The sequence below is a fragment of the Gopherus evgoodei genome, chromosome 2, assembly GCF_007399415.2.
Source record: "Gopherus evgoodei ecotype Sinaloan lineage chromosome 2, rGopEvg1_v1.p, whole genome shotgun sequence".
In the NCBI taxonomy this organism is placed as follows: Eukaryota; Metazoa; Chordata; order Testudines; family Testudinidae; genus Gopherus; species Gopherus evgoodei.
The window spans coordinates 210,524,777-210,552,377 of NC_044323.1; the positions used below are offsets into that span (position 1 = coordinate 210,524,777).

General features: G+C 43.1%; 1 protein-coding gene across 3 annotated transcripts in view; it reads right to left on the minus strand.

The window, feature by feature from the left end:
- SMCHD1 (structural maintenance of chromosomes flexible hinge domain containing 1) overlaps nucleotides 1-27,601 on the minus strand; it is a 196,446-nt gene that overhangs the window by 144,416 nt on the left and 24,429 nt on the right. For all 3 annotated transcript variants that reach the window (XM_030552849.1, XM_030552848.1, XM_030552850.1), the window contains exons 7-14: nucleotides 27,435-27,554; nucleotides 18,834-19,000; nucleotides 6,970-7,063; nucleotides 6,526-6,736; nucleotides 5,136-5,256; nucleotides 4,866-5,049; nucleotides 1,901-2,098; nucleotides 548-661 (exon numbers count right to left, since the gene is read on the minus strand). In XM_030552849.1, the coding sequence (XP_030408709.1) occupies nucleotides 548-661; nucleotides 1,901-2,098; nucleotides 4,866-5,049; nucleotides 5,136-5,256; nucleotides 6,526-6,736; nucleotides 6,970-7,063; nucleotides 18,834-19,000; nucleotides 27,435-27,554 (1,209 nt within the window). The remainder of the gene's footprint in view (nucleotides 1-547; nucleotides 662-1,900; nucleotides 2,099-4,865; nucleotides 5,050-5,135; nucleotides 5,257-6,525; nucleotides 6,737-6,969; nucleotides 7,064-18,833; nucleotides 19,001-27,434; nucleotides 27,555-27,601) is intronic.

Genomic DNA, 27,601 nt, shown 5'->3' on the forward strand with positions numbered 1-27,601 from the left:
CCAGCAGCGGGCTGAGCGGGCCGGCAGTATAAGATCAACGTTTTAATTTCATTTTAAATGAAGCTTCTTAAACATTTTGGAAACTTTGTTTATTTTACAATACAACATTAGTTTAGTTATATATAGACTGAGACCTTCTAAAAAACATTAAAATGTATTACCGGCACACGAAACATTAAATTAGAGTGAATAAATGAAGACTCGGCACACCACTCCTGAAAGGTTGCTGACCCCTGATTTAAACACACAAAACACAGCAACTCTGCTAAGTGCCAACTGTGATAATGCACTGCCTAATCAAATTTAAATTAACTAGACCATTTCAATGAACACACCTCCATAATGTGAACTATGGAGATTTATAGTAAAACTCTGAACTGCTTTTTTTTTTTTTTTTAAGAGGCTTGTTAAACAATCTAGCATGACTGAATCTCAAGTTTTTAGATAGAAAAAAAAGTTTAAAAAATCTAATCTCAGGATCAAATAAAGAGTTTCAAAATGGAGTAAGTTTCAGAGGTTTGTACGATTTGCTTTATAGCTTACTTACCAGAGCAAGTTGAACCTCTCCTCCTGTAGCATACACATCACCATCATGATCTCCATACAGAAAAAATTTCAAGATACTTCCATAAAATATTGGAAGAGTTTTAATTGTTTTCACCTAAAAGAGAAAAGAGAGCTCAGTAATTATCATAAACCTTAACATGGATGAGTTCCTGACACATGTGGTTCAACAGAAGTTACACATTAAAAATGACATTTGTGCATCAGTCACCTTGCAATTATTCTGTTTGCATGTATAAATCAAATAACAAATCCTTCTGAAGTTAGACATTCCTTACCCAGGTTTTAGTTTGCAGCAGAGACGCTCTCCTTAAAACCCAAACTCCCTGCTTTAAATAACTGTGGCTTCTGTCATATTCAGCCAGGAACTTTCTCTCAGAGCTCCTCCCCAGATAAATCACAGGATGATACAGTCAGTCTATAGTTAAGGTTGTAATCAGGTTCCATTATAAGACTTATTTTATATACATCTTGTAACTCTGGCTAAAAGAAATGGTGTGGACTAAAAATGTCCAGGTTTATTCTAAAGCCTAATGGAGAATTTTTCTGTAATGCATGAAGTAAACTGTTCAAATTGAGTTATAGGATATTAAAAAAATTAATCTGATTTGAAATTAACATGTGTCCTAAACTAAGGCAGCTTGTTACTACCTTCACATTTTTCAAAGTTACGTTTATTTGAAATCTTGCACATGAACTACAACTGAAGAAAATGGGCTAATTTTATTCTTTTCTAATAATTTTGTTGTCTTATAACAAAAAACTCCTAGTTTCAGAAAAGAGATTGAGGACTTGTCTACACTGTGCCACAGTGTGGACCACGAGGTGTGAATTGATTCACATGGTTAACTGCCACTGCCGTGAACTAAAAGGTAGTTACATTACATTAGCGCAATCTCAAACAGGACTAGTTCAATGCACTCCAGCAAGGGCCACACAGCCAATGAGAGTGCAACATACGAATGTGCACTGAAAGTTACACACCTTCAATGAAGACAAGTTTGTTGTGATATTCACTTTACAAAGTAAACATAACTATATTTGTAACTTTTATGTAGGTTGCGAAGTTAAGGAGAAACAGGAACACTGAAGATTACTTCTAAATTCTGCAGGAGACAAAGAAGGAGCCAGGGAAGAACAGACAAACTTAATTCTGATATTTAACTTTTTAGAGCTTGATTTTGGATTCTTAACTTTCTTAATGTAATTTTTGTATAGAAAATTATCTGTTGATCTAACTAGTATCATACTTACCTTATATACTGTAAATATTCTACATAACGTATATCAATTTTTAACTTTAAACAGTGCCAACTTTATCAAGCAATTAACTTACCAACTGTCCAGTTCTGTACGTTTTCCCATCCCACTCTATTGCAGAATATGTAGCCCAAGGACTTTGCATTCTTTTGGAGGCCAAGTCAGTACGTGTACTTATTTCTTTAAATAGTGTGAATTTTATCTGTTTGTCATATTTCTCATGGCAGTCTTTGAGCCACAAAGCAAATTCTCTGTCAATTTTCATTCGCTGCTCCTGTGAAGAGTTTTAGTAGATGCATTACAAAATGTAAATCTGAGTTTCGTAAGTGCGAATAGCGACTTAAAGTGCATGATCAGAGGGGTAGCCGTGTTAGTCTGGATCTGTAAAAGCAGCAAAGAGTCCTATGGCACCTTACAGACTAACAGACGTATTGGAGCATGAGCTTTCGTGGGTGAATACCCACTTCGTCGGAAGACATGCACCCGAAAAAGTGGGTATTCACCCACGAAAGCTCATGCTCCAATACGTCTGTTAGTCTGTAAGGTGCCACAGGACTCTTTGCTGCTTTTAAAGTTAATGGTTGTTCTCAGTGATACTGTAGTCAAAAGTTAGTTTTTCAACACTCTTTAAAAATATCACAGTCTAAGTAAGACTTATCTTAAGCATTTACTGGGTTAAGATAACTCAATACATCAGTAAGTAAAGCTAATTTTCAAAATGTTGCTTACTACAAATAAGAGGTTATCTTCTCAAGGGAAAAAGTCTTTCCCTCACTGTATACCTAGTTATATCCATACAATAAAAACTAGGTTTAGCAGAAAACATAGTAATTATTTTTTTCTTCTTCAAAACAAAAAACTAGGGCTGCTAAGCTATTAAAAAAAATAGTCACAATTAATCACGCGATAAAAAATTAACTGCAATTAATCGCACGATTAATAGAATACCATTTATTTAAATATTTTGGATGTTTTTCTACATTTTAAAACATTGATTTCAATTACAACACAATACAGTGTAAGAAAATAGTATATTTCAGTTCACCTAATACAAATATCATAGTGCAATCGCTTTATCATGAAAGTTGAACTTACAAATGTAGAATTATGTACAAAAATAACTCCATTCAAAAATAAAACAAGTAAAACTTTGAGGCCTACAAGTCCAATCAGTCCTACTTCTTCTCAGCCAATCGCTCAGACAAATAAGTTTGTTTACATTTGCAGAAGATAATGCTGCCTGCTTCTTGTTTATGTCACCTGAATGTGAGAACAGGCATTTGCATGGCACTGTTGTAGCTGGCGTCGCAAGATATTTACATGCAAATATGCTGAAGATGCATATGTCCCTTCATGCTTCAACCACCATTCAGACATGCGTCCATGCTGATGATGGATTCTGCTTGATAAGGATCCAACGTAGTGCAGACCAATGCACGTTCATTTTCATCATCTGAGTCAGATGCCACCAACAGAAGACTGATTTTCTTTTTTGGTAGTTTGGGTTCTGTAGTTTCTGCATCACAGAGTTGCTCTTTTAAAACTTCTGAAAGCATGCTCCGCACCTCATCTCTCTCAGATTTTGGAAGGCACTTCAGATTCTTACACCTTGGGTCTGAGTGCTGTAGCTATCTTTAGAATGCCTGTTCTCACTTAGGAGGTGACATTGTAAATAAGAATTGGGCAGCACTATATCCCGTAAATGTAAACAAACTTGTTTCTCTTAGCGATTGGCTGAACAAGAAGTAGGACTGAGTGGACTTGTAGGCACTGAAGTTTTACATTGTTTTGTTATGGAGTGCAGTTATGTAACAAAAAAAAAATCTACATTTGTAAGTTGCACTTTTACAATAAAGAGATTGCATTACAGTACTTGTATTAGGTGAACTGAAAAATACTCTCTTTTGTTTGTCATTTTTACAGTGCAAATATTTGTACAGGTCTGTCGCAACTTAGGTGCATTTAACATGCGCGACTTCAGCTTTACGCTGAATGGCCCGGAGTCCGGGGGGTGTGTGGCCTCAAGTGGAAGAGGCGTGGCCTCAAGATTTAAAGGTCTTGGGGAACCAGCTGTTGCTGCGAGTCCCACGGCCTTTAAATCACCCAGGGGGCTCCCAGCTGCAAAGGCGGCTGGTAGCCCCTGGGGCAAACTAAAGGGCCCGAGGCTCCAGCCACCGTGGAGCTTCGGGTCCTTTAAATGCCAGCCCCAGCCCGGTTGCCAAAGCTGCGGGTGGAATTTAAAGGGTTCCTCCAGGCTCCCCACCGCAGCTGGAAACCCGGTGGAGCCCTTTAAATCCCACCCACAGCTCCGGCTGCCAAAGCTGCGGGCCAGCATTTAAAGGGCTCTTCCAGGCTCCCCGCAGTGGCGGGAAGCCTGGTGGAGCCCTTTAAATCTCACCCGCAGCTCCGGCGGTCAGGCCGGGGTGGCATTTAAAGGGCTCCTCTGGGCTCCCCACGGCAGCAGGAGCCCGGAGGAGCCCTTTAAATGCCACCCTGGCCCTGCCGTCGGAGCTGTGGGCAGGATTTAAAGGGCTCGGGGATATAATTTTCAGTATACACGGTTTTCGCTTTACAGGATAACCACAGAATGGAACCCCTACGTATGATAAGACTTGCCTGTATCAAAAAGAATATAAAATGAGCACTGTACACTTCGTATTCCGTGTTGTAATTGAAATCAATATATTTGAAAATGTAGAAAAACATCAAAAAATATTTAATAAATTGTAATTGATATTCTATTGTGTTTTTTTGAGTTAATCGCATGAGTTAACTGTGATTAATCGACAGCCCTAAAAAAAACCCCAAGGTTTGTGCTCATTTTTCAGTTTTAAAAAGGCTCAACTTTAAGGGCTATTAATACTGACATGGATTACTATTGCAAAGTTCTATGCAAGTTTCCACAGTGACATGTCACTGGAAACAGTGCAAAAATTTAGTAATATGGACAAATGAGCACTAAGAAGTGTGATGAGACTACTTAAATCATATTCATTGAATTTTGGCAAGCAGAAGTACAAATTAAAGATTAAAAGCATCACCTGTCCATTGAAGACCCTTGTAAAAAGAGTGTTTTTGTCTTTTAACTTCAGTTCCAGGTCCATGAAAGTAAGCTTGTTTGTGCTGACCTGAAACTTATCGTTGGTAAATAATGTGCCAGAAATTCGATTGTAGCATTCAATTGGTGCAAGTCCTCTCTTCTTGGGAGGAGCACACCAGTCAAAGCTTAAAACAAAAAGGTAAAATAATTAGAAACTTCATTTTTTTAAAAGCAGTAAAATGTTTAAATTGTAGACCTGGAAATTTCTTACTCTTCTACACTTGTGTATGGTATTAACCTTCCATTCCAAAAACATTCAAAAATAGGCCTTTTTCCCCTGGCCCCTTTTTCTACCACAAAGCAGTCATCATCGTCGTCATCATCTTTTAATCCTAGATTTAAAGGAACACCGGAGTTAACATAACAAAACAAGAGCCAAAACAAGAATATATTGCAACGTTTACCTTGTTTGTTAAATTAAACATACATTCTGTGTACGGTGAAACTATTTAGTAGGTGCATACCAAAGAGGGAAAAAATAATTACCAGTAATTCTGTTTATCATACGCCGTTTCTTTCCCCAGGTTAAAATTCCTATCTTACACTAAATGGCATCTACCAGGGAACAAAAGCATCCTTTTGTTGAATCAGATCTGCTTATCTTGAATATTCAAAACAATGATCTCCACCACAGACTCACACCTACGTTCAGACCCAGTTTCAGAGGCAATCATTTTAACACTAGAAACAAAATCTGATTTTGTATTTCTTACACTCTAGTTATTCCTACAGCTTCCAGCAGTACAGATATCCAGCCAACTGACAGCAAAGCTGTCATGTACAGCCTTCCTTAGTTGTACATCAGTTTAGCTCAAAAAAATCTACTTCTCACAGAAATGAGGCCTAAGGGAGCACAAATATTATGTATGCACACAACTTTCATAATTTAGTTCCAGGTTTCTCAAACAGAGGTCGCCGCTTGTGTAGGGAAAGCCCCTGGCGGGCCACACTGGTGTGTTTATCTGCCCCGTCCGCAGGTCCAGACGATCCTGGCTCCCACTGACTGCGGATTGCTGCTCCGGGCCAATGGGAACTGTGGGAAGCAGCGCGGGCCAAGGGACTTACTGGCTGCTGCTTTCAGCGGCTCCCATTGGCCCAGAGCAGCAATCCGCAGCCAGTGGGAACCGCGATCGTCCAGACCTGCGGATGGGTAAGGTAAACACACCAGCCCGGCCCGCCAGGGGCTTTCCCTACACAAGCAGCGACCCCTGTTTGAGAAACCCTGATTTAGTTCATTATATAGTTTACCCTAAAACTGAAATTGTAAAACTTAACTTGAAAAACACGACTAAATCTCAACTTGGTTTAAATTGCTCCCCCCTCATATGCTTTCACCACTCAGTTTCTAATTCATCTCAGTACAAAGAATTGTGAGATGGCTCAAGATGGAAATTTGCCATAAAAAATGGATGAAGAGTTTCTCAAAATTTGGAGATTAGTATTTGCTTCAGAAAGTATATTCTTGAGTCTTTTAAGCAGATTCTACAAATGAGGAGGACTGGAAATATGCATGCAGCATGTTGACAAAAATGTAGGATTACATATATAAAACTGTTCCCAAAGTTGTGAAATTTAAAACTAGTTAGATTTAACTGACTTACGTGATGGAAAGCATGGATCATCAGGATATGTTTCTTTATCATATAAGAAAGGATGGTAGCGGATGATGCCCTCCACTATACCTTCTCCTTCAACATGTGACTTAAACTCAAAGCTATCTGCCGCAGAATTTATATATAATGTCTGCATGTCATCTTTGATCTCTCTAAGGTTGACCATCCTAGGTACCTTTCCTTTTTCAAACATCAAAATCTAAAAGAAAAACAAAACAGGTATAATTTTTTCCGGTCATCAACAAACTACATCCAACACAAAATGTCACAACTGGTTAACTACATTTTTTAAAGTAATTATCATTAAATGTCTCAGTTTTCCATGAAATCATACACATCTTTCAAACATTGCAGTATTTCAGAGCAATTAACAGTAAATATAATTACAGCAATGTATTAATGACATATAATACGTTACCATATATATCCCACCTCAATATCAATGTTGTTGAAAGGTCCAGCTTCTTTCACTGTAGCATTAGTTTCATTTCCTTTTGGTCCATGGATATAGTAATGATAGATATGTCTGAAGTTCATTAAAAAAATATTTTTAACTAAACCAAATACACACACAGGAAAAACTAAAGCAATCTAAAGTGCAAAATTTACAAAGCCTAAATATATTCATAAGTGTTTTTATATTAAACAGGTGTGGGTTGTTTTTTTTTTTTAATTTAAATTTAACTAGTTCTTGGTATTGTTGGATACCCAAATTCAACAGCATTAAAACCACACGGTGAAATGACTAGGAACAGTGGCCAAGCTATGTTAGCTGTATTTAAAGGTACATTATTTTTCTTTCACTAAGTGAAAAGGCCAGGGTACTTAGATATCTAATCTCAGACTTATCAGAATAGGTGAAATACTTGCATTAGAGGAAAGATTTGGAAATATTTAGATACCTTTGCAAAGCAGTAAGTGACTATGGTGATATGTATTATTATGATGGCAGTTTCCAGGGCCGGCGCTTCCATTTAGGCGACCGCGCCAGGATTCGGGAGGGCGGCAATTCTGCGGCGGGGGATCCTTCGGCGCTCTGGGTCGTCGTCGGCAATTCTGCGGCAGGTCCTTCACTCGCTCCAGGACCCGCTGCCGAAGTGCCCCGAAGACCGGGAGCGCGGAAGGACCCACCACTCCCGCCGCAGAATTGCCGCCAACGACCGGGAGCGCAGAAGGACCCCCTTTTGGCCTATGGCGCCAAAAACTCTGGTGCCGCTCCTGACAGTTTCCTTTATAGAAAGGTACAACAATAAAACTACTGTAAAGCATTTTGAAATCTACAGATGAAAAATGGTGTATAAGAGCAAGGTATTTTTATTTATTCTGATGATCAGTTTTGTAATGGTGCCAAGTTATCTACACAATAATTAGAATGTCACAAATAATCCTTATGCTTTCTTTCATTTTACTACAGTATGAATAGCTAGGTGTGCATTAGAGAAATTATCCTTCTATAATTCTTGTTCTCTAAAGGTATATAACCCAGTTTTCAGAAGTCTTGAGAACCCACATGTGCTATATTGTATACTCTGAGTCCCAAATCCTGTGAACACTAACAACATATGTAAACTGTTTCGAGGACTTCAATATTTTAATTACCCAACCCTTTAGGCTTCAGCGGGGCTACCCATATACATGCCTAATTTAGCCACATGTGTACTCTCAATAAAGCCTACAAAGTTAGTTATTTATGGAAAATTACTGGAATATTTAAGTAAATGGGACTACTTGTGTGTATAAAATTGAACTCATATGCCTTGATTCTGCAATCTAGCAGATTTAGAAAGTTACAAAAAGATTTTTCCTTGTAACGTTCAATGAAAATTCATACACTGAGGGAGTTTGTAGATTTGACACATTTTAGACTTCTTCATAAGAGAGTGAAACTGGAGTATATATACCACCAGTTAAGTGTACAGTAACTCCCCACTTAATGTCCTTTCGCCTAATGTTTAGATCTTATGTCCCTGGTCCATTACAGAACATGCTCGTTTAAAGTTGTGCAATGCTCTGCTATAACGTCGTTTGGCCACGTGCTTTGTCCACAGCTGGAAGTTCCCCCATCAGCTCCCCTACGCTCCCCCAAGCACCTCCTGCCCACCAGCGGAACCTGCAGATAAGTGCCTTCCCCCTGCTCCCTCTGCCTGCAGCAAATCAGCTGGTTTGCAGCATTCAAGAAGCAGAAGGGAGGAGCGAGAACACAGCGTGCAGGTTCCCCCACCTTCCCCAGCTCCTGAATGCCGCAAACCAGCTGATTGCCATGGGCGGGGGGGGGGGAAAGCGAGGATGTGGCGTGTGGAGTAAAGGGGGAGGAGATGGGTGAGGGAGAAAATGTGGGTTAACTCTGAGGGCTTGGAGGAAGGGGTGGAGTGGCGGGCTGAGGGTTGAGCACCGTGCCCCTGGTGCTTGCACAGTAGAGGAAGTTGCAGTTGCTGCTGTGCAATGTGCTTCTCCTAGCCTACTTGCCTCCTGGCCTGCCGTGCCAGTGGGCTGTGCCTGGGTGGAGTAAGGTTGGGGCACGTCCCAATTGTAGCACTGTACGTACAGTATGTTTGTAAGCACACAGCATGTACACACTATCCCCCTCCTCCCACAATTCACTGTTGCTTTATGGCCCAACAGCCCTGCTCAGGAATAGGGCTCTACACCAAGTGCTTGCGAGGCCACCAGCTGCCTGCAAAGCAGCTGTGGGTGGTGCACAGCAGAGGCCCTGCCTTGCTGTTTTGCGATAGAATAAACAAATGTTTTAATCTGTTCCCCTTGCACCCCCTTTGCTGGAGGGAGGTAAGAACACAGGGGGAGGCAGCCCACCCAAAGCATGTTACAGGAATAGAGAGTTCCAGCGCCTGCTTCACTGTAGCAAGGGAGAGAAGCGGCGTAGAGATGCACAGAATCTGGCCCTGCTCCCACGAAAATCTGTGAAATCCACAGGAGCTTTGCCATTCACTTTAATGCCAGCTGCATCTCTCTGCCCCTATGTCATAAACAGATAGCTAAGGGTTAATGCCTTTTTCACCTGAAGCACCTGACCAGAGGACCAATCAGGAAACTGGATTTTTTTTCAACTCTGGGTGGAGGGAAGTTTGTGTCTGAGTCTTTGTCTGTCTGCCTGCTTTTCTCTCAGCTATGAGGAGTGATTTCTATTTCCTGCTCTCTAATCTTCTGTTTCCAAGTTGTGAGTACAGAAATCATGTATTTACATGTCTATAGTTGCTGGAGTGCTTTGAATTGTATTCTTTTTGAATAAGGCTGTTTATTCATATTTCTTTTAAGCAACTGACCCTGTATTTGTCACCTTAATACAGAGAGACCATTTGTATGTATTTTCTTTCTTTTATATAAAGCTTTCTTTTAAGACCTGTTGGAGTTTTCTTTAGTGGGGAACTTCAGGGAATTGGGTCTGCAGCTCACCAGGGAATTGGTGGGAGGAAGAAATCAGGGGGAGGTCTGTGTGGGCTAGATTTACTAGTCTGACTTTGCATTCCCTCTGGGTGAAGAGGAAAGTGCTTTTGTTTCCAGGATTGGAATTACAGAGGGTGGACTCCCTCTGTTTAGATTCACAGAGCTTGTGTCTGTGTATCTCTCCAGGATCACCTGGAGGGGGGAAGGGAAAAGATTTATTTCCCTTTGTTGTGAGACTCAAGGGTTTGGGTCTTGGGGTCCCCAGGGAAGGGTTTCGGGGGGACCAGAGTGCCCCAAAACACTCTAATTTTTTGGGCGGTGGCAGCAAGTACCAGGTCCAAGCTGGTAACTAAGCTTGGAGGTTTTCATACTAACCCCCATATTTTGGACGCTAAGGTCCAAATCTGGGACTAGAGTTATGACATGGTGTGCAGTGGTGAGATAGAATCCAGAAGCCAGTAAGAATATTATATTTTTCTTTTCTCTGCTAGGGGCTTTTTAGCAGAGAGAAACAGTTGGTTTTAAAAGGGAACCAGAGAGATTTTTTTTTCTGCTCTCTCTGGCAGTTGTGGCTTGCATATTAAGCAAGAAACCATTAAGCTGTGACAAAGGGTCTTTTTGTCACACAATAGCACTCCCATTAGGAGGCAAATACCAGCACTATATACATGTAAATAAAGTGGTTTTTCTGGTTTACTTAACATTGAAAAGATTAGCTAAAAGAAAAAAAAGGGAAAAGGCACTGTTGCTAGGCAGACCCCAGGAGGCAACAGAGTCTGCAGTTCAGAAGATAAACACCGGAGGGCAGCCCAACACAACAAAACAAGATGTCACAAAACCAGAGGCATTGCCGTACAGCTCGAAGCCATGGAAAAACAGATAGAACTGCTCAGAACACAGATGGCCAGAGATGAGGCAACTCACAAACAAGAGATGGAAAGGCTACAAAAACAAGAAGAAGCCAACAATGCAGCCCACCAACGAGAGTTGGAAAAACAGAGGGAGACCCACCGACAGGTCATGGAATTAGAAAAGGCTAAGCAAAACACAGCCAACCCTAACAACCCTGCACCAATGATTGTTCCACAGCACAGGAAATTTCCCACCTACAAGGCAGGTGATGACACGGAGGCCTTCTTGGAAAATTTTGAAAGAGCCTGTCTTGGGTACAGCATCCCTGAAGACCAGTACATGGTAGAATTGAGGCCACAGCTCAGTGGACCTTTAGCAAAGGTGGCAGCTGAAATGCCTAAGGGGAACATGAACGACTATAAACTTTTTCAAACCAAGGCCAGATATAGAATGGGGATAACCCTGGATCATGCCCGTCGGCGTTTCAGAACCAAAAGTGGAAACCAGATGTGTCATTTCCCAAACACGCCTACTACGTTGGGAAAAATTATGAGGCCTGGATATCAGGACACAATGTTAAAACCTTGGAAGAACTGCACCTCCTCATACAAATGGAGCAGTTCTTGGATGGTGTTCCTGAAGACATCACGGTACATACAAGATGGAAAACCCAAAGATCTTGCTGAGGCGGGGGAGATTGGAGCCAGATGGATGGAAGTGGCAGAAAGCAAGAAAGCTACGGTCAAGGGGAACGAATACCCCAGGGGGCACACTGACCATAAACTCTACAACCGAGGACAGCCAAAAACCCCACCTACAACCCAAGTAAACCCAGAGACACAGTATTCTTCCACCTCACCAGTCTCAAGTAACTCACCTCGGCCCAGTGACCCATCAGATGGAAGATGCTTTAAGTGTAATGAACTGGGACATATCAAGGCCAACTGTCCAAAGAACACCATGCAAGTGCAATTCATTACACCACCATCACACCAAAGATCCCCAGGCCCGGATGCCTCTCAAATACCCTTGGAGCGAAGGGAAAATTTGAGAGTGGGCGGAAAGAAGGTTACTGCGGAGAGAGACACAGCTATCCACCAATCCTTCGTAGACCCCAAATTCATCAACCCAAAGGCCCAAGTGACAATTTACCCCTTCATGTCACAAGCTGTAGACTTGCCTACAGCTGAACTGCCTGTCCAGTACAAAGGCTGGTCAGGAATGTGGACTTTTGCAGTCTATGACAATTATCCTATCCCCATGCTACTGGGGGAAGACTTGGCCAACCAGGTGAAGCGGGCCAAGAGAGTGGGAATGGTTACACGTAGCCAAACCAGACAAGCTTCCAGACCCATTCCTGTTCCTGAGCCGTCCACAGAGGCCCCATCTGTGTTACCAGAGACCCAGACAGAGGTAGTGGACCCGGATTCCATGCCTACCACTGAAACAGCTACAGCACCTCCAGTCCCAGGCCCGGAACTGGAACAGCAACCAGCACCAGCAATTGCAACCGCAGCTTGCAACTCAACGCCAGAGGGCGCCAGAGAGCCAGAACTGGCAGAAGCAACATACAGCCATACCCAAAAGGCTCAGCCAGAGCCTGAAATACCCTCAGGTGCACCAGCGGAGAGCGGTTCACCAGCAACGGAAACAACCCCATCACCTACATTGCTTCCACAGGGACCAAGCCCAAATCCACAGTCTGAGGAAGAACTGGTGACCCCAGCCTCAAGGGAACAGTTCCAGACTGAGCAGGAAGCAGATGACAGCCTTCAGAAAGCTTGGGCAGCGGCACAGAGCACCCCACCGCCTCTCAGCTCTTCTAATCGATCCCGGTTTGTTATAGACCAAGGACTTTTATACAAGGAGATGCTTTCTGGTGGACACCAGGAAGAATGGCAGCCGCAAAAACAGTTGGTGGTTTCAACTAAGTACCGGGGGAAGCTCTTAAGCTTAGCCCATGATCATCCCAGTGGCCATGCTGGGGTGAACAGAACCAAGGACCGGTTGGGGAAGTCCTTCCACTGGGAGGGGATGGGCAAGGACGTTGCTCAGTATGTCCGGTCTTGTAAGGCGTGCCAAAGAGTGGGAAAACCCCAAGACCAGGTCAAGGCCCCTCTCCAGCCACTCCCCATCATTGAGGTCCCATTTCAGCGAGTAGCTGTGGATATTCTGGGCCCTTTCCCAAAAAAGACGCCCAAAGGAAAGCAGTACGTACTGACTTTAGTGAACTTTGCTACCTGATGACCTGATGGACGGAAGCAGTAGCTCTAGGCAACACCAGGGCTAACACTGTGTGCCTGGCCCTAACAGACATCTTTGCCAGGGTAGGTTGGCCCTCCGACATCCTTACAGATTCAGGATCTAATTTCCTGGCAGAGACCATGGAAAAACTGTGGGAAACTCATGGGGTGAATCACTTGGTTGCCACCCCGTACCACCATCAAACCAATGGCCTGGTGGAAAGGTTTAATGGAACTTTGGGGGCCATGATACGTAAAATCGTCAACGAATACTCCAATAATTGGGACCTAGTGTTGCAGCAGTTGCTGTTTGCCTACAGGGCTGTACCACATCCCAGTTTAGGGTTTTCACCGTTTGAACTTGTGTATGGTCACGAGGTTAAGGGGCCATTACAGTTGTTGAAGCAGCAATGGGAGGGGTTTACGCCTTCTCCAGGAACTAACATTCTGGACTTTGTAAGCAACCTACAAAGCACCCTCCGACACTCCTTAGCCCTTGCTAAAGAGAACCTAAAGGATGCTCAGGAAGAGCAAAAGGCCTGGTATGACAGAGAACATTCCTTCAAGGTAGGAGACCAGGTTATGGTCTTGAAGGCGCAACAGGCCCATAAGATGGAAGCATCATGGGAAGGGCCATTCATGGTCCAAGAGCGCCTGGGAACTGTGAACTACCTCATAGCATTTCCCAATTCCTCACTAAAACCTAGAGTTTACCATGTTAATTCTCTCAAGCCTTTCTATTCCAGAGACTTACAGGTTTGTCAGTTTACAGTCCAGGGAGATGATGCTGAGTGGCCTGACGGTGTCTACTACGACGGAAAAAAAGACGGTGGCGTGGAAGAGGTGAACCTCTCAACCACCCTGGAACATCTGCAGCGGCGACAAATCAAGGAGCTGTGCACTAGCTTCGCCCCATTGTTCTCAGCCACCTCAGGACGGACTGAACGGGCATACCACTCCATTGACACAGGTAATGCTCACCCAATCAGAACCCCACCCTACCGGATGTCTCCTCATGCCCAAGCTGCTATAGAACGGGAGATCCAGAACATGCTACAGATGGGTATAATCCGCTCATCTACCAGTGCATGGGCATCTCCAGTGGTTCTGGTACCCAAACCAGATGGGGAAATACGCTTTTGCGTGGACTACCGTAAGCTAAATGCAGTAACTCGTCCGAACAACTATCCAATGCCACGCACCGATGAGCTATTGGAGAAGTTGGGACGTGCCCAGTTCATCTCTACAATAGACTTAACCAAGGGGTACTGGCAAGTACCGCTAGATGAACCTGCCAAGGAGAGGTCAGCATTCGTCACCCATGCGGGGGTGTATGAATTCAATGTCCTTCCTTTCGGCCTTTGAAATGCACCCGCCACCTTCCAGAGGCTGGTAGATGGTCTACTAGCAGGACTGGGAGATTTTGCAGTTGCCTACCTTGATGATGTGGCCATTTTTTCAGACTCCTGGCCCGAACACCTACTACACCTGGAAAAGGTCTTTGAGCGCATCAGGCAGGCCGGACTAACTGTTAAGGCCAAAAAGTGTCAAATAGGCCAAAACAGAGTGACTTACCTGGGGCACCAGGTGGGTCGAGGAACAATAAACCCCCTACAGGCCAAGGTGGATGCTATCCAAAAGTGGCCTGTCCCACGGTCCAAGAAGCAGGTCCAATACTTCTTAGGCTTGGCCGGATACTACAAGCGATTTGTACCACACTACAGCCAAATCGCTGCCCCACTGACCGACCTGACCAAAAAGACCCAGCCAAATGCAGTTAAGTGGACTGATGAGTGTCAAAAGGCCTTTACCCAACTTAAGGCAACGCTCATGTCTGACCCTGTACTCAGGGCCCCGGACTTTGACAAGCCATTCCTAGTAACCACAGATGCATCTGAGCGTGGTATAGGAGCAGTGCTCATGCAGGAAGCAACAGATCACAACTTCCATCCTGTCGTGTTTCTCAGCAAGAAACTGTCTGAGAGGGAAAGTCACTGGTCAGTCAGTGAAAAGGAATGCTATGCCATTGTGTACGCCCTGGAAAAGCTACGCCCATATGTTTGGGGACAGCGGTTCCAGCTACAAACTGACCATGCTGCACTAAAGTGGCTTCATACTGCCAAGGGGAACAACAAGAAACTTCTTCGTTGGAGTTTAGCTCTCCAAGATTTTGATTTTGAAATTCAGCACATCTCAGGAGCTTCTAACAAAGTAGCTGATGCACTCTCCCGTGAGAGTTTCCCAGAATCCAGTAGTTGAACAGTGTTCTTAAAATGTAGAGGTCTGTTAGTTATATACTTAGTGGTATATGTAAAGGTGCATGTGTTGTATTAATCTGTTTATTTTCAAGTTCTAGGAGGAAATCGCCACCAGTGAGCTTCCCCACTGTCTGCAATTTGGGGGGCATGTCATAAACAGATAGCTAAGGGTTAATGCCTCTTTCACCTGAAGCACCTGACCAGAGGACCAATCAGGAAACTGGATTTTTTTTCAACTCTGGGTGGAGGGAAGTTTGTGTCTGAGTCTTTGTCTGTCTGCCTGCTTTTCTCTCAGCTATGAGGAGTGACTTCTATTTCCTGCTCTCTAATCTTCTGTTTCCAAGTTGTGAGTACAGAAATCATGTATTTACATGTCTATAGTTGCTGGAGTGCTTTGAATTGTATCCTTTTTGAATAAGGTTGTTTATTCATATTTCTTTTAAGCAATTGACCCTGTATTTGTCACCTTAATACAGAGAGACCATTTGTATGTATTTTCTTTCTTTTATATAAAGCTTTCTTTTAAGACCTGTTGGAGTTTTCTTTAGTGGGGAACTTCAGGGAATTGGGTCTGCAGCTCACCAGGGAATTGGTGGGAGGAAGAAATCAGGGGGAGGTCTGTGTGGGCTAGATTTACTAGTCTGACTTTGCATTCCCTCTGGGTGAAGAGGAAAGTGCTTTTGTTTCCAGGATTGGAATTACAGAGGGTGGACTCCCTCTGTTTAGATTCACAGAGCTTGTGTCTGTGTATCTCTCCAGGAGCACTTGGAGGGGGGAAGGGAAAAGATTTATTTCCCTTTGTTGCGAGACTCAAGGGTTTGGGTCTTGGGGTCCCCAGGGAAGGGTTTCGGGGGGACCAGAGTGCCCCAAAACACTCTAATTTTTTGGGTGGTGGCAGCAAGTACCAGGTCCAAGCTGGTAACTAAGCTTGGAGGTTTTCATGCTAACCCCCATATTTTGGACGCTAAGGTCCAAATCGGGGACTAGAGTTATGACACCCTACATGCACACAGCAGACAGGGGCACAGCCCTGCAGCAAACATTATTTTCCTCCTCTTACTACATTGGCTGCAATGCTGCCTGGGTGCTGAGTGCATGGTTACAAGGGGAGATACAGCAGAGCCAGTTTTCCAGGGCACCCTAGAAGAGAGGCCTTTGGTCCTCCAGCAGGACTCCTGTGAAGTTAAGACCCTGCAAGAAAGTAAGAACCTCCATAACTAGTCCTAGCCTAGGGTTTCCAATAGGACAGCAGATTACCATGGAGAATGACATAGGTTTTCCAAATTCTTTCCCTTGCAATAGTTGATTGATGCTGCATGACTCCAACCACTCCAGCCTGAAGGGAATGAAGAGTAGCACATGCCTGCACATCCGGAGAATCATCACCCACAGCTTCATGAGTCATATACATCCAGCAAGTGATAGTGGAGTACCTAGCAGTAGCAGTACCACTAGCAGCAAGAAAACCAGGAAACCCATTAGTTTGGGTACTAAATTAGACATTTTAAAGCATTTTGATGCAGGTGAGCATGCAGTAGACATTGGCATCACTCTAGGTATTTCTTTGATCACTAAGAAAACAATTAGGAATAATGCCAAAAAGCTCAGGGCTAGTGCTCAGTGTGTAACACCGCTTAGTACTACTACAATAATTCGATCAAGTAGTAGTTTGCTGAAAACACAGAGCATCTTCTCTCACTGTGGATAGAGGACCAAAACCAGTGGAACATACCTCTAAGTTTGCTAGTGATACAAGCTAAGGCAAAAAGTTTGCATAACAATTTGAAGACAGACCAAGGTGAAAGATCACAGAGACTTTCATAGCAAGTCGGGGATGGTTCGATTGGTTCAAGAGGCGCTTCCACCTGCATAACTTCAAGATGTCCAGTGAGGCGGTTACTGCTGATGCTGCAGCAGCTAAAAGAATTCCCGGACTATCTCAAGAAAATAATTGAGGAAGGTGGCTATTCCCCTAAACAAGTCTTCAATGCTGATGAAATGGGCTTGTACTGAGAGAGAATGCCTAAGCGGACTTACATTTCCCAAGAGGAGATGACAGAGCCTGGATTTAAAGCAGCTAAAAATCGTCTAACCTTGCTTCTAGGTGGTAATGCTGCCGGAGACATGAAGATGAAACCACTGACAATGCACCAATCTGAAACATCATGCGCGCTCAAGAGATTTTCAAAGGAACACCTTCCGGTCATTTAGAGATCCAATATGAAGGTATGGATAACTGGAGCTATTTTTTCAGAATGGGTGACTCTCTATGCTGTCCCTGCATGGAAGGAATACTGTGCTAAGGAAAATCTTGATTTCAAGATTTTATTGCTTATTGACCTGTGTGAAAAAGTCAAAGTTGTCTTTCTGCCACCTAATAAGACATCACTCATCCAAACCATGGACCAAAGAGCCATCACTGCATTTAAGGAGCATTACTTACGCTGTACTTTTGACCAGCTCATCAGAGGCACCGATGGGGAAGGCAAACCTATGATTCGGCAATTTTGGCATGACAACAACATCCTGAAGTGCATCAATAACATTGGTGAGTCCTGGGCTGAAGTTACTCAGGCATGCATCAATGGTGTGTGGGGAAAGTTGTGGCCTGAACGTGTCAATGACTTAAAAGGATTTAAAGATGTTGTCCCCGCTATGAAGAAAGATATCCTCAGCTTGGCCAAGAAAGCAGGTTTTGATGAGGTGACAGAAGCCGACGTTTCACAACTTCTGCAATCACACGGAGAAGAGCTAACCAATGAAGATTTGATGCAAGAAGAGGTGACGAGAGCAATGTAAGAAGAGGGCCAAGAAGTAGAACCAATCCATCGAAATTTGACTGCCAAAGTCTTTTTGAAGCTTTCCAAATGATTGAAGCTGGCTTGCAAATCCTTAGTGATGACGATCCCAACAGGTCCAAAGTGATTAGCGGAGTTGGTCATCTAATGACTTGCCATAAAGAAATTTACCGGGGGGGACAGGAAGGGAAAGGAAAGCAAAATAACAATTTCTAGATGTGTTTTTTAGAGTTCAGAAAGTTCAGCAGGAACAGCAAGAGGAGCAGGTGGACAATCCATCCTCTTCCACTCTCTGACTCCATCATCTCAACCAAGCTTCATGCTCAGCAATGATGATTGTAGTATTAAATTGTTTCCTTAAAATTGTTTAAAACTTATACCTGTATTAAACTGCTTGTTTAAAATTGTTTTAAATGTATATAATGCCTTTTGTCTGACAAAAAAAAGACATTTTCCTGGAAACTAACCCCATCAGTCATATTAATTCGTATGGGGAAATTGGATTCACTTAACATCGTTTTGCTTAAAGTTGCATTTTTCAGGAACATAACTACAATATTAAGTGACAAGTTATGGTACTGAATTTCAAAGTCATTAGAATATTTATCATCAACATTATTAATAGTAAATCCAAACACAAATTACATCACTAAAAGTGTAACAACAGATTATAGTCTGACTTTGCATAAGAGGTTTTTTTTTAAATAAGAAAAATCTTTTACAAAAATTAAATGTTGACTCACGCCAATTGCCTTGTCCAAAGATTAAAATAGTTTTTCAAGTACTGCATGTGATCTGGTTGTACACCTGTAACGACAACCGCAGTGAAACTCTTCTTGTCCCTTTCTTCCATTATGAGACTGTGTAGAAATCGTTCATCATCACTGGTGATATGAGCAGAGTCAGATGGCTAGAAAAAGGGGCCAAAAATGAAACAAAGACAGGAATTGAACAGTATATTTTTCTAAGCCCCTCTATATCATTTCAAAGATGGGTGAAAAAAGTCCTACCAAGCATACGGAGGCAAAAATTGCAAGACACTCTTATAGCAGACATTACATGGCAGGCTAATCTTCTTTGTTTAAGAGCATCCTACTTAATTAACTGTCAGTATATGGTGCTCTCAATTCAGCAACCTTCAATCTATCAACACCTATGTAATTCTATACAAGAGTCTTACACTGCCACATCACTGTAGTAACTGGACATCTTCCAGTAATGCATTAAGCCAGTGGTTCTCAAACTTTTGCACTGGTGACCCTTTCACATAGCAAGCCTCTGAGTGCAACCTCCCCATATAAATTAAACACACTTTTAAATATATTTAACATTATAATAAATGCTGGAGGCAAAAAGTGTGGTTTGAGGTGGAGGCTGACAGCTCACAACTCTATAGGTAATAACCTTGCAACCTCCTGAGGGCTCTCAACTCCCAGTTTGAGAACCCTTGCATTAAGCTAAATGACTAACTTATGTTGTGTGGTTCATTCTCTCTCTCATTGTCTAGTGGGCAGAAATGTGTGTACTGTTTTGGTTTTGAGGCTTTCCTTTCTAAGCGTACATGCTGCTATGGGTTTAAATTAGAAAAGGTAAAGATCCAAAAAATGCACTTTGCACATGAGTGGGAGGTGGAGAGCCCTTAGTTCCTGCAGGAGTTTGTTCCACAGTCTCTGTCAGGCCTCACCACAATTCTTTCTCCTGCATAGATAATCTTCACTCTTTGATAGGAAGTTCCACTGTGCCTAAGAACAGAAGCAGTCCTTCATCCTGGATCCTTAGGCCATCTTTTAGATATGCTGGCCCAAGTCACTGGATACTGGATGCAGTATCTGACCCTAATGCTGTGACGCTGTGTCTGGGCAAGGGGAAAGGTGAACCGGAGGTTGGCTGGATATCTGGAGTAGATCAAAATTGTCTTGGCAGTATGGGGTCATCATCGCAACAGTAGCTTTGTCCTATCTTATGTTGGATATTCTTCCAGGGATCATGGTGATCCATTGGAAAGAACAGAGGAGATTTCAAAACTATCAGAGGAGGAAAGCATCTGGGAGAGATCCTAGGCTCATGCCTCTCCTAGAACTTTGCATTTAGCATTCTCTGTGATGGCAAATAGGTCTATGGTCTGGTTCCCCAACAGTCAGAATATTGGGTTGAGAATGGATTTCCACAACCACTGCTTATTGCTGATTATCACATCTGTTTCCGAAATTCATGAAATCTTTGTTAACCCCTGGAAAAGGCAGGGCCACTGGGGTCACTCCATGTTGGTGACACTAACCACAGAATTTGATGGCTTCCAGACAAGTGGGAACAATTGTGCACCTCCCTGTTTGCTGATATAGTGCATTGCCGACATTACACTACACTATAGAGTTCTGCAGACCAGCTAGGACCACTACACAGTCCAACTTGATGTCCCTCAGCTCTAAGATGTTCACATGTAACATTTAAGGAATATACTCCTTGCATTTGGAGATGATTCAGGTGGATGCCCTAACCTGTCCCTGATACCTCCACAGTAAATGTCATTGCTGGGAAGGGGGTCAAGGAGAACACCCCTTTTCTTGCATTCAAGGGGTCTAGCCATTAGGTGACTTCTCAAAAGACTTGAGATGGTACCGTGACCAATCTATTCATGTAGTGTTTGGTTGGGGTATGCACTGGCCTTGGCCAGTGCTGGAATGTCTGCAGTGTATGTGAGTAGATAGGAGAAAGGTTTGGCAAACTGTGTTACTTAGGTACATGTGTCCTAATAACCCCAGGCATGGGCAAGAGCATCATGCAGTGTCTTGTCAGTGACTGAAAGCAATTGAATAAGTCCTCTGATAGATATGCTTGGGCTGACTGAGTTGAGTAGGGTTCCTATTAATTCTACTCTCTGGAATTGTGAGAGAGATGATTTTTTGTAGTTAACCAGAAACTCTAACTAAGAGAACAGGGAGAGGACTTGATTTAGTGTTGTCCTGGTCTCACCTGGCACTTGCCTGTGATCAGCCAGTCACCCAGGTATGCATAGACGTGAAGTACACTACCCCTGCCAGGTGCTTGGGAAAATACTCTCAGTGCTATGGTGTGTCCAAAGGTTAGAACCTAGGTCCCACTATAAATCTAGAATACTTCCTGTGGTCCAGGTGGGGGGCAATGTCTAGTCTAGAACAGGATGAAGACATCTTTCTTCAGAATGAAGAAATACAGAGTATAGAAGCCTATTCCTCTTGGTATTCCTGAGACTAATCTTCTAAGGCTCCTAGACAGAGCAATGAGGCCAATTCTGTTTGCAAAAGAGTCCCTGAAAGAAGGCAGGGAAGGAGGTAGAAAACGGAACAGGATGATGATATCAAGCAGCTATGTGTCTGTAGTATTGCCTGTCCATGCTTGAAGGAATGAGGCAAGGTGCTTCTGAAGGAAGTACTCCGTTGACTTGGTGCAGTTCTTGACCACGTTGTCAAATTTGCTGGTACACAAATGGAGCTCTGTATTTAAGTAGAGTGGAGAAAAGTTTGCTTCCTCTGCTGTTTCTTGACACTTTTTAGACTGGTACTCAGACTATCTATAATAGGAAGACATGTACTGTCTTTCTTGATATTAAAATGGAGTGGGGTACACCAGAACTGTGCAGATTCCAAAATATTACAGAATTGCCTTGGAATTGTTAGTGAGTATAGAGCATTGTTTTCTCACTAAATACCTCTATTCATTCCTTCAAAGGCAGCAAAGAGTCCTGTGGCACCTTATAGACTAACAGACGTATTGGAGCATGAGCTTTCATGGGTGAATACCCACTTCATCGGATGCACCCACGAAAGCTCATGCTCCAATATGTCTGTTAGTCTGTAAGGTGCCACAGGACTCTTCGCTGCTTTTACAGATCCAGACTAACATGGCAACCCCTCTGATATATTCCTTCAAAGGGCAATCTTCAGTAGTGATTTGTAGTTTACAAGAGATGTCCCCAGCATCTCTTGTAAACAACAAAGGAGGTGACAAAGGCTGACAAAGGAGGTGCTGTCGTCATCATGAATAGGTCGGAATATGAACAAGAGGCTGCTAGGCAGCTCTCTAACTCCACATTCTACAGGCCATTACCCTCTGATCCCACGGATGATTACCAAAAGAAACTCACGATCTGCTCAAAAATCTCCCTGAGAAAGCACAGGTACAGATCTGTACAGACACATGCCTAGAACCCGGACCAGGTGTATTCTATTTGCTACCCAAGATCCATAAATATGGAAATCCTGGACGCCCCATCATCTCAAGCATTGGCACCTTAGTAGCAGGATTGTCTGGCTATGTGGACTCTCTCCTCAGGCCCTATGCTACCAGCACTCGCAGCTATCTTCGAGACACCACTGACTTCCTGAGGAAATACAATCCATCGGTTATCTGCCAGAAAACACCATCCTGGCCACTATGGATGTGGAAGCCCTCTACATCAACATTCCACAAAGATGGACTACAAGCCATCAGGAATAGTATCCCCGATAATATCACAGCTAACCTGGTGGCTGAACTTTGTGACTTTGTCTTCACCCACAACTATTTCACATTTGGGGACAATATATACCTTCAAGTCAGTGGCACTGCTATGGGTACCCGCATGGCCCCACAGTATGCCCACATCTTTACGGCTGACTTAGAACAACGCTTCCTTAGCTCTTGTTCCCTAACGCCCCTGCTCTACTTGAGCTACACTGATGACATCTTCATCATCTGGACTCATGGAAAAGAAGCCCTCGAGGAATTCCACCGTGATTTTATCAATTTCCATCCCACCATCAACCTCAGCCTAGACCAATCCACACAAGCCGTCCATTTCCTAGACACTACTGTGCTAATAAGCGATGGTCACATACACACCACCCTATACTGGAAACCCACTGACCGCTATACTTATCTACAGGTCTCCAGCTTCCATCCAAGACACATCACATGATCCACTGTCTACAGTCAAGCTCTAAGATACAACCGTATTTGCTCCAATCCCTCAGGCAGAGATAAACACCTACAAGATCTCTATCAAGCATTCTTAAAACTACAATACCCACCTGCTGAAGTGAAAAAACAGATTGACAGAGCCTGGAGAGTACCCAGAAGCCACCTACTACAGGACAGGCCCAACAAAGAAAACAACAGAACGCCACTAGCCATCACCTACAGCCCCCAACTAAAACCTCTCCAGCGCATCATCAAAGATCTACAACCTATCCTTAAAGATGATTCCTCACTCTCATAGATCTTGGAAGACAGGCCAGTCCTCGCTTACAGACAGTCTCCCAACCTGAAGCAAATACTCACCAGCAACCGCACACCATACAACATAACCACTAACCCAGGAACCTATCCTTGCAACAAAGCCCGATGCCAGCTCTGTCCACACATTCAAGTGACTCCATCATAGGACCTAATCACATCAGCCATGCCATCAGGGGCTCGTTCATCTGCACATCTACCAACATGATATATGCCATCATGTGCCAGCAATGCCCCTCTGCCATGTACATTGGCCAAACCGGACAGTCTCTACGCAAAAGAATAAATGGACACAAATCTGACATCAGGAATCATATCATTCAAAAACCAGTGGGAGAACACTTCAACCTCTCTAACCACTCAGTGACAGACTTTAAGGTGGCAATTCTGCAACAAAAAAAACTTCAAAAACAGACTCCAAAGAGAGACTGCTGAACTTGAATTAATATGCAAATTAGATACAATTAACTCAGGCCTAAACAGAGACTGGGAATGGTTGGGTCATTACACTAATTGAATCTATTTCCCTATGTTAAGTTCTCCTCACATCTTCTATGGGTCATTTTAATTATCACTTCAAAAGTGTTTTTTCTCCTGCTGTATAATAGCTCATCTCAATTGATTAGACTCTTCCTGTTGGTATGCATACTTCCACCTTTTCACGTTCTCTGTATGTATAAATATCTCCTGTCTGTGTGTTCTATTCTATGCATCTGAAGAAGTGAGCTGTAGCTCACAAAAGCTCATGCTGAAATGAATTTGTTAGTCTCTAAGGTGCCACAAGTACTCCTGTTCTTTTTGTCCCCAGCATAGTCACCACAGTGGCCATGGATCTAACTGTGTGATGTCATCTGCACCCAACAACATATTTGCCACCAATCATCCCTCTTTTACACTGTCCTCCAGAGACCCCCTAACCTCATGAGGGAGCTTGTTGATAAATAGCTTCACTTTGTCCCATATTAAAAAGTCATATTTGGCAAGGAGAACTTGCCAACTAGCCAGCTGTAGTGATGTACAGCAGTTGGTCTTTCTCCTGAACAGATTTAATCATTTGGAATCTTTGATTTCAGGAGCATTTTTGCCAAGATTTTTCTTAGATGGCCAAGACCATTAGAAGTCTGTGGTAGGATGCAAATAAAAGTATTCAACCCTGGAAGGTATAACCAGGCATCTTTTCTCAATATGCTCTGTTGGTGATGGTGCAGTGGCTGCTGTTAGCAACAGGGCTTGCAACAGGTCTAGTAATCCCTTATTTATGAGGAAGGCAATTCTGGCAGGACCTGCTGGTGATCAGATATCGAATAATTTGAGAGATTTTTTAGGTATTATCAAAGTTCCAATCTCCAGTGAGTCTGCAAATCATACCAGGAACTATTGGAATGTTTTGAAATCATCCGGCATTGTTATCTGTGCCAAGGCAATTGCTCTGTCACACAAAGAAGAAAGGTCTTTGAGGGGGCGGGAGTGGGAGAGGCAACACCAGTCACTGATAGGTTTGTGAGTCTAGGTCCCACTCCACCTAGTACTCTGTCATCTGTAGTCTTGCTAATGAGGCTATTGGAGGAGGAGATCTCCTCCAATGGAGGCGAGCGGCTCCTTAAGGCTTGGGAAGATAGATGCCAGAACAACAACAAAAAACACGGAGATATACCTCTCTCATAGAACTGGAACGGACCCCAAAAGGTCATCAAGTCCAGCCCCCTGCCTTCAATAGCAGGACCAAATACTGATGTTGCCCCATATCCCTAAGCAGCCCCCTCAAGGATTGAACTCACAACCCTGGGTTTAGCACGCCAATGCTCAAACCACTGAGCTATCCCTCCCCCCTAGAGTGGCATACTGTATGAATACACGGGTGGAACAGTAGGTTCTTCTGGCAGTACTGCTCAGGAACTGTATGGGGGAGGACTTCCTACTCGATATCAGCAAGGTGTGCCACTGTGATGGTGACAAGGAGTATAACTTCTTCAGAGATGGTGCTGGGGCTTTTGTCAGCATCAATGACAGTTCTGCAATCCATGATTGTTCCCTTGGTGCTGGGGTCAACATTGGCAGTGGGGCCTTTGGTACCAGGTGGGGTACTAATGGAGTCTGCTGCACAGCAGTATGCTCTTTTTCCACTCATCTGCGGAGCTGGACATGTTTTGGAGTGTTTATTCCCCAATGCTTTCCTGTCTCTCTGCATAAGAGGACACCAAACTCTCCTTTGAACTTCTGTGTTCCAGGGTGTCCTCTTTCAGTGGCCTTCTTTGATATCTTAGGCATTACCTTTGATGTGAATGGTCTTGATGATTCCAGTACTAGGGTCAGCGCCAGCATCAATGCCACTGTTAGTTTCTTACTCAGTGCAGACTTCTCCACTGACATCTTGGGCATCACTTACCTGCTCAGTCTACTGAAGGGTGCATGTTTGACCAGCAGGGGGAGGGGGAGTTGACCTTGGAGCTTCTGGGTTCTATGCTACACTCAGATTTTTCTAAGAGATGGAGCTTGTGTCTTGAATCCCAGCATTTTTAGGTACAATGGAGAATGAAAGGTAAACAAAGCCACTGCTTAGAATGTCTGATTCACCCAGGCATACACAGTACTTACTGCGTCTATCTTTAAACAAAATTAGCCTATCACAGGGTTCTGAATCTGCCATCCTGAGGTTCTTGTACAAGGGCTGTCAGTATGGGGAGGTGGTTTGGTGATGTACAGGGAAGTCAGGTCAAAAAATTTACATCTGGATAAGGATTATCCAAGTCCAAAATGTTGTAAGTAAGAGAATGATAGTTGATATTAAATGTCTCAGATGCTTAAGACAAAGACAGCTCATGCTAGAGTTCTCAACAAATAGACACAGCTAGGTAAGAGGGAACTGAGGAAGGGGGTCGCAGTCACCCTTCCCTTTATGGGAAGCACAAGGAGGCATATGGTACGTGCATGACCCCACCAGATACTACTAACAAGAGGAAGCTGGTCTCCCACACGTGCACGCCTACAGTGGGAGCCACACTGACACATACTCTAAGAACTTATTTTATTTCTTTTCCCCTTCTCCACTTCTGTCAAACACTCCACTCCCCACTCCTCCCCTCCCACCTCACAGTATTAGAACCCCAGGGTCACTCTAGACATCCAGGCCCTTAGCAAATCCTGTCAGTCCTTTGTCTCCAAAATGTATGTATACCTTCTTATCACTACAGCAAAAACTTTTGCTGATGCAGTCATTTTTTGCCTTCACTATTGCAACCTACTTCTCTCTAGTCTCCTACTTCAGCAGCTTCAAAAGGATCTTTCTAAAAATCAGTTCCTTCTCCTGCCACTCTAGCCATGTCAGTCTCCTCTTTAGATTTCTTTACTGGCTTCTCATCTTCCAAATCAAAATTCAAGCCCTTTATCATCGTCAAAGTGCTTCCAGCTGTGACCCTGCCTACATCTTTGGTCTCATTTTTTTCTTCCCACACTCCTTTTGAGCCTCTCTCCTTAGACTTTACTGTCTTTCCTCTCACTCGCATTTTTAATTCTTCTTCCAAAATGTCAGGAAAATGGAACAGGGCAGGACTGACCATTGAAATTCCTCTTTGGCTCTTTACATCCACAAGCTTTTCAATGATAAGTCATCAAGATTCAAAATGAACAACAAAAAAACTCCTGTGAACCTTTCACCTATAAATAATGTATATTTCATGTATAATATTTTGGTTTGGAAGGTACTCTCGTTCTCTAATTTAGACTATAAACTCTTGAAGCTGGGATATTTTCCTTTTATGTTTGGTACTAAGCCAGCACATTTGCAGTTATTATTATTAACAATGCCAAAGCATTTTTCTCCAGATAGTACCTCAAAGCAGCATAGTGACTCAGAAAAAGTGTCACTCACTGACTCAATCAATCCTTTGCGTTATAATACATATGGTAGAAGACCCACATGTGAGAAAACCTTACAATATACTGCCATTAAGTTCACTTTATTAACTTTTATACCCCATACACTAACTGTGTGCATGTGACATATGTATGCTTGGAGAACTGTTATAAGTATACCATACAAAACAAACTAGTTTTCCTAGGAAAGATGTTCACTTAAAAAAGCATTACTTTACCTTTCTGTTTCTAATATATCCACTATATATTGCTTCTTTGTTTTTCTCTTTCTTTTCAAAATCCTCTTTAGAAAGGAAAAGCTCATGGACATCATGAGAATCTGCAGGTTTGCTTATCATCTGTTAAGTATTAAAGAAAAATAAATTTAAAAATCACAGTTGGACAC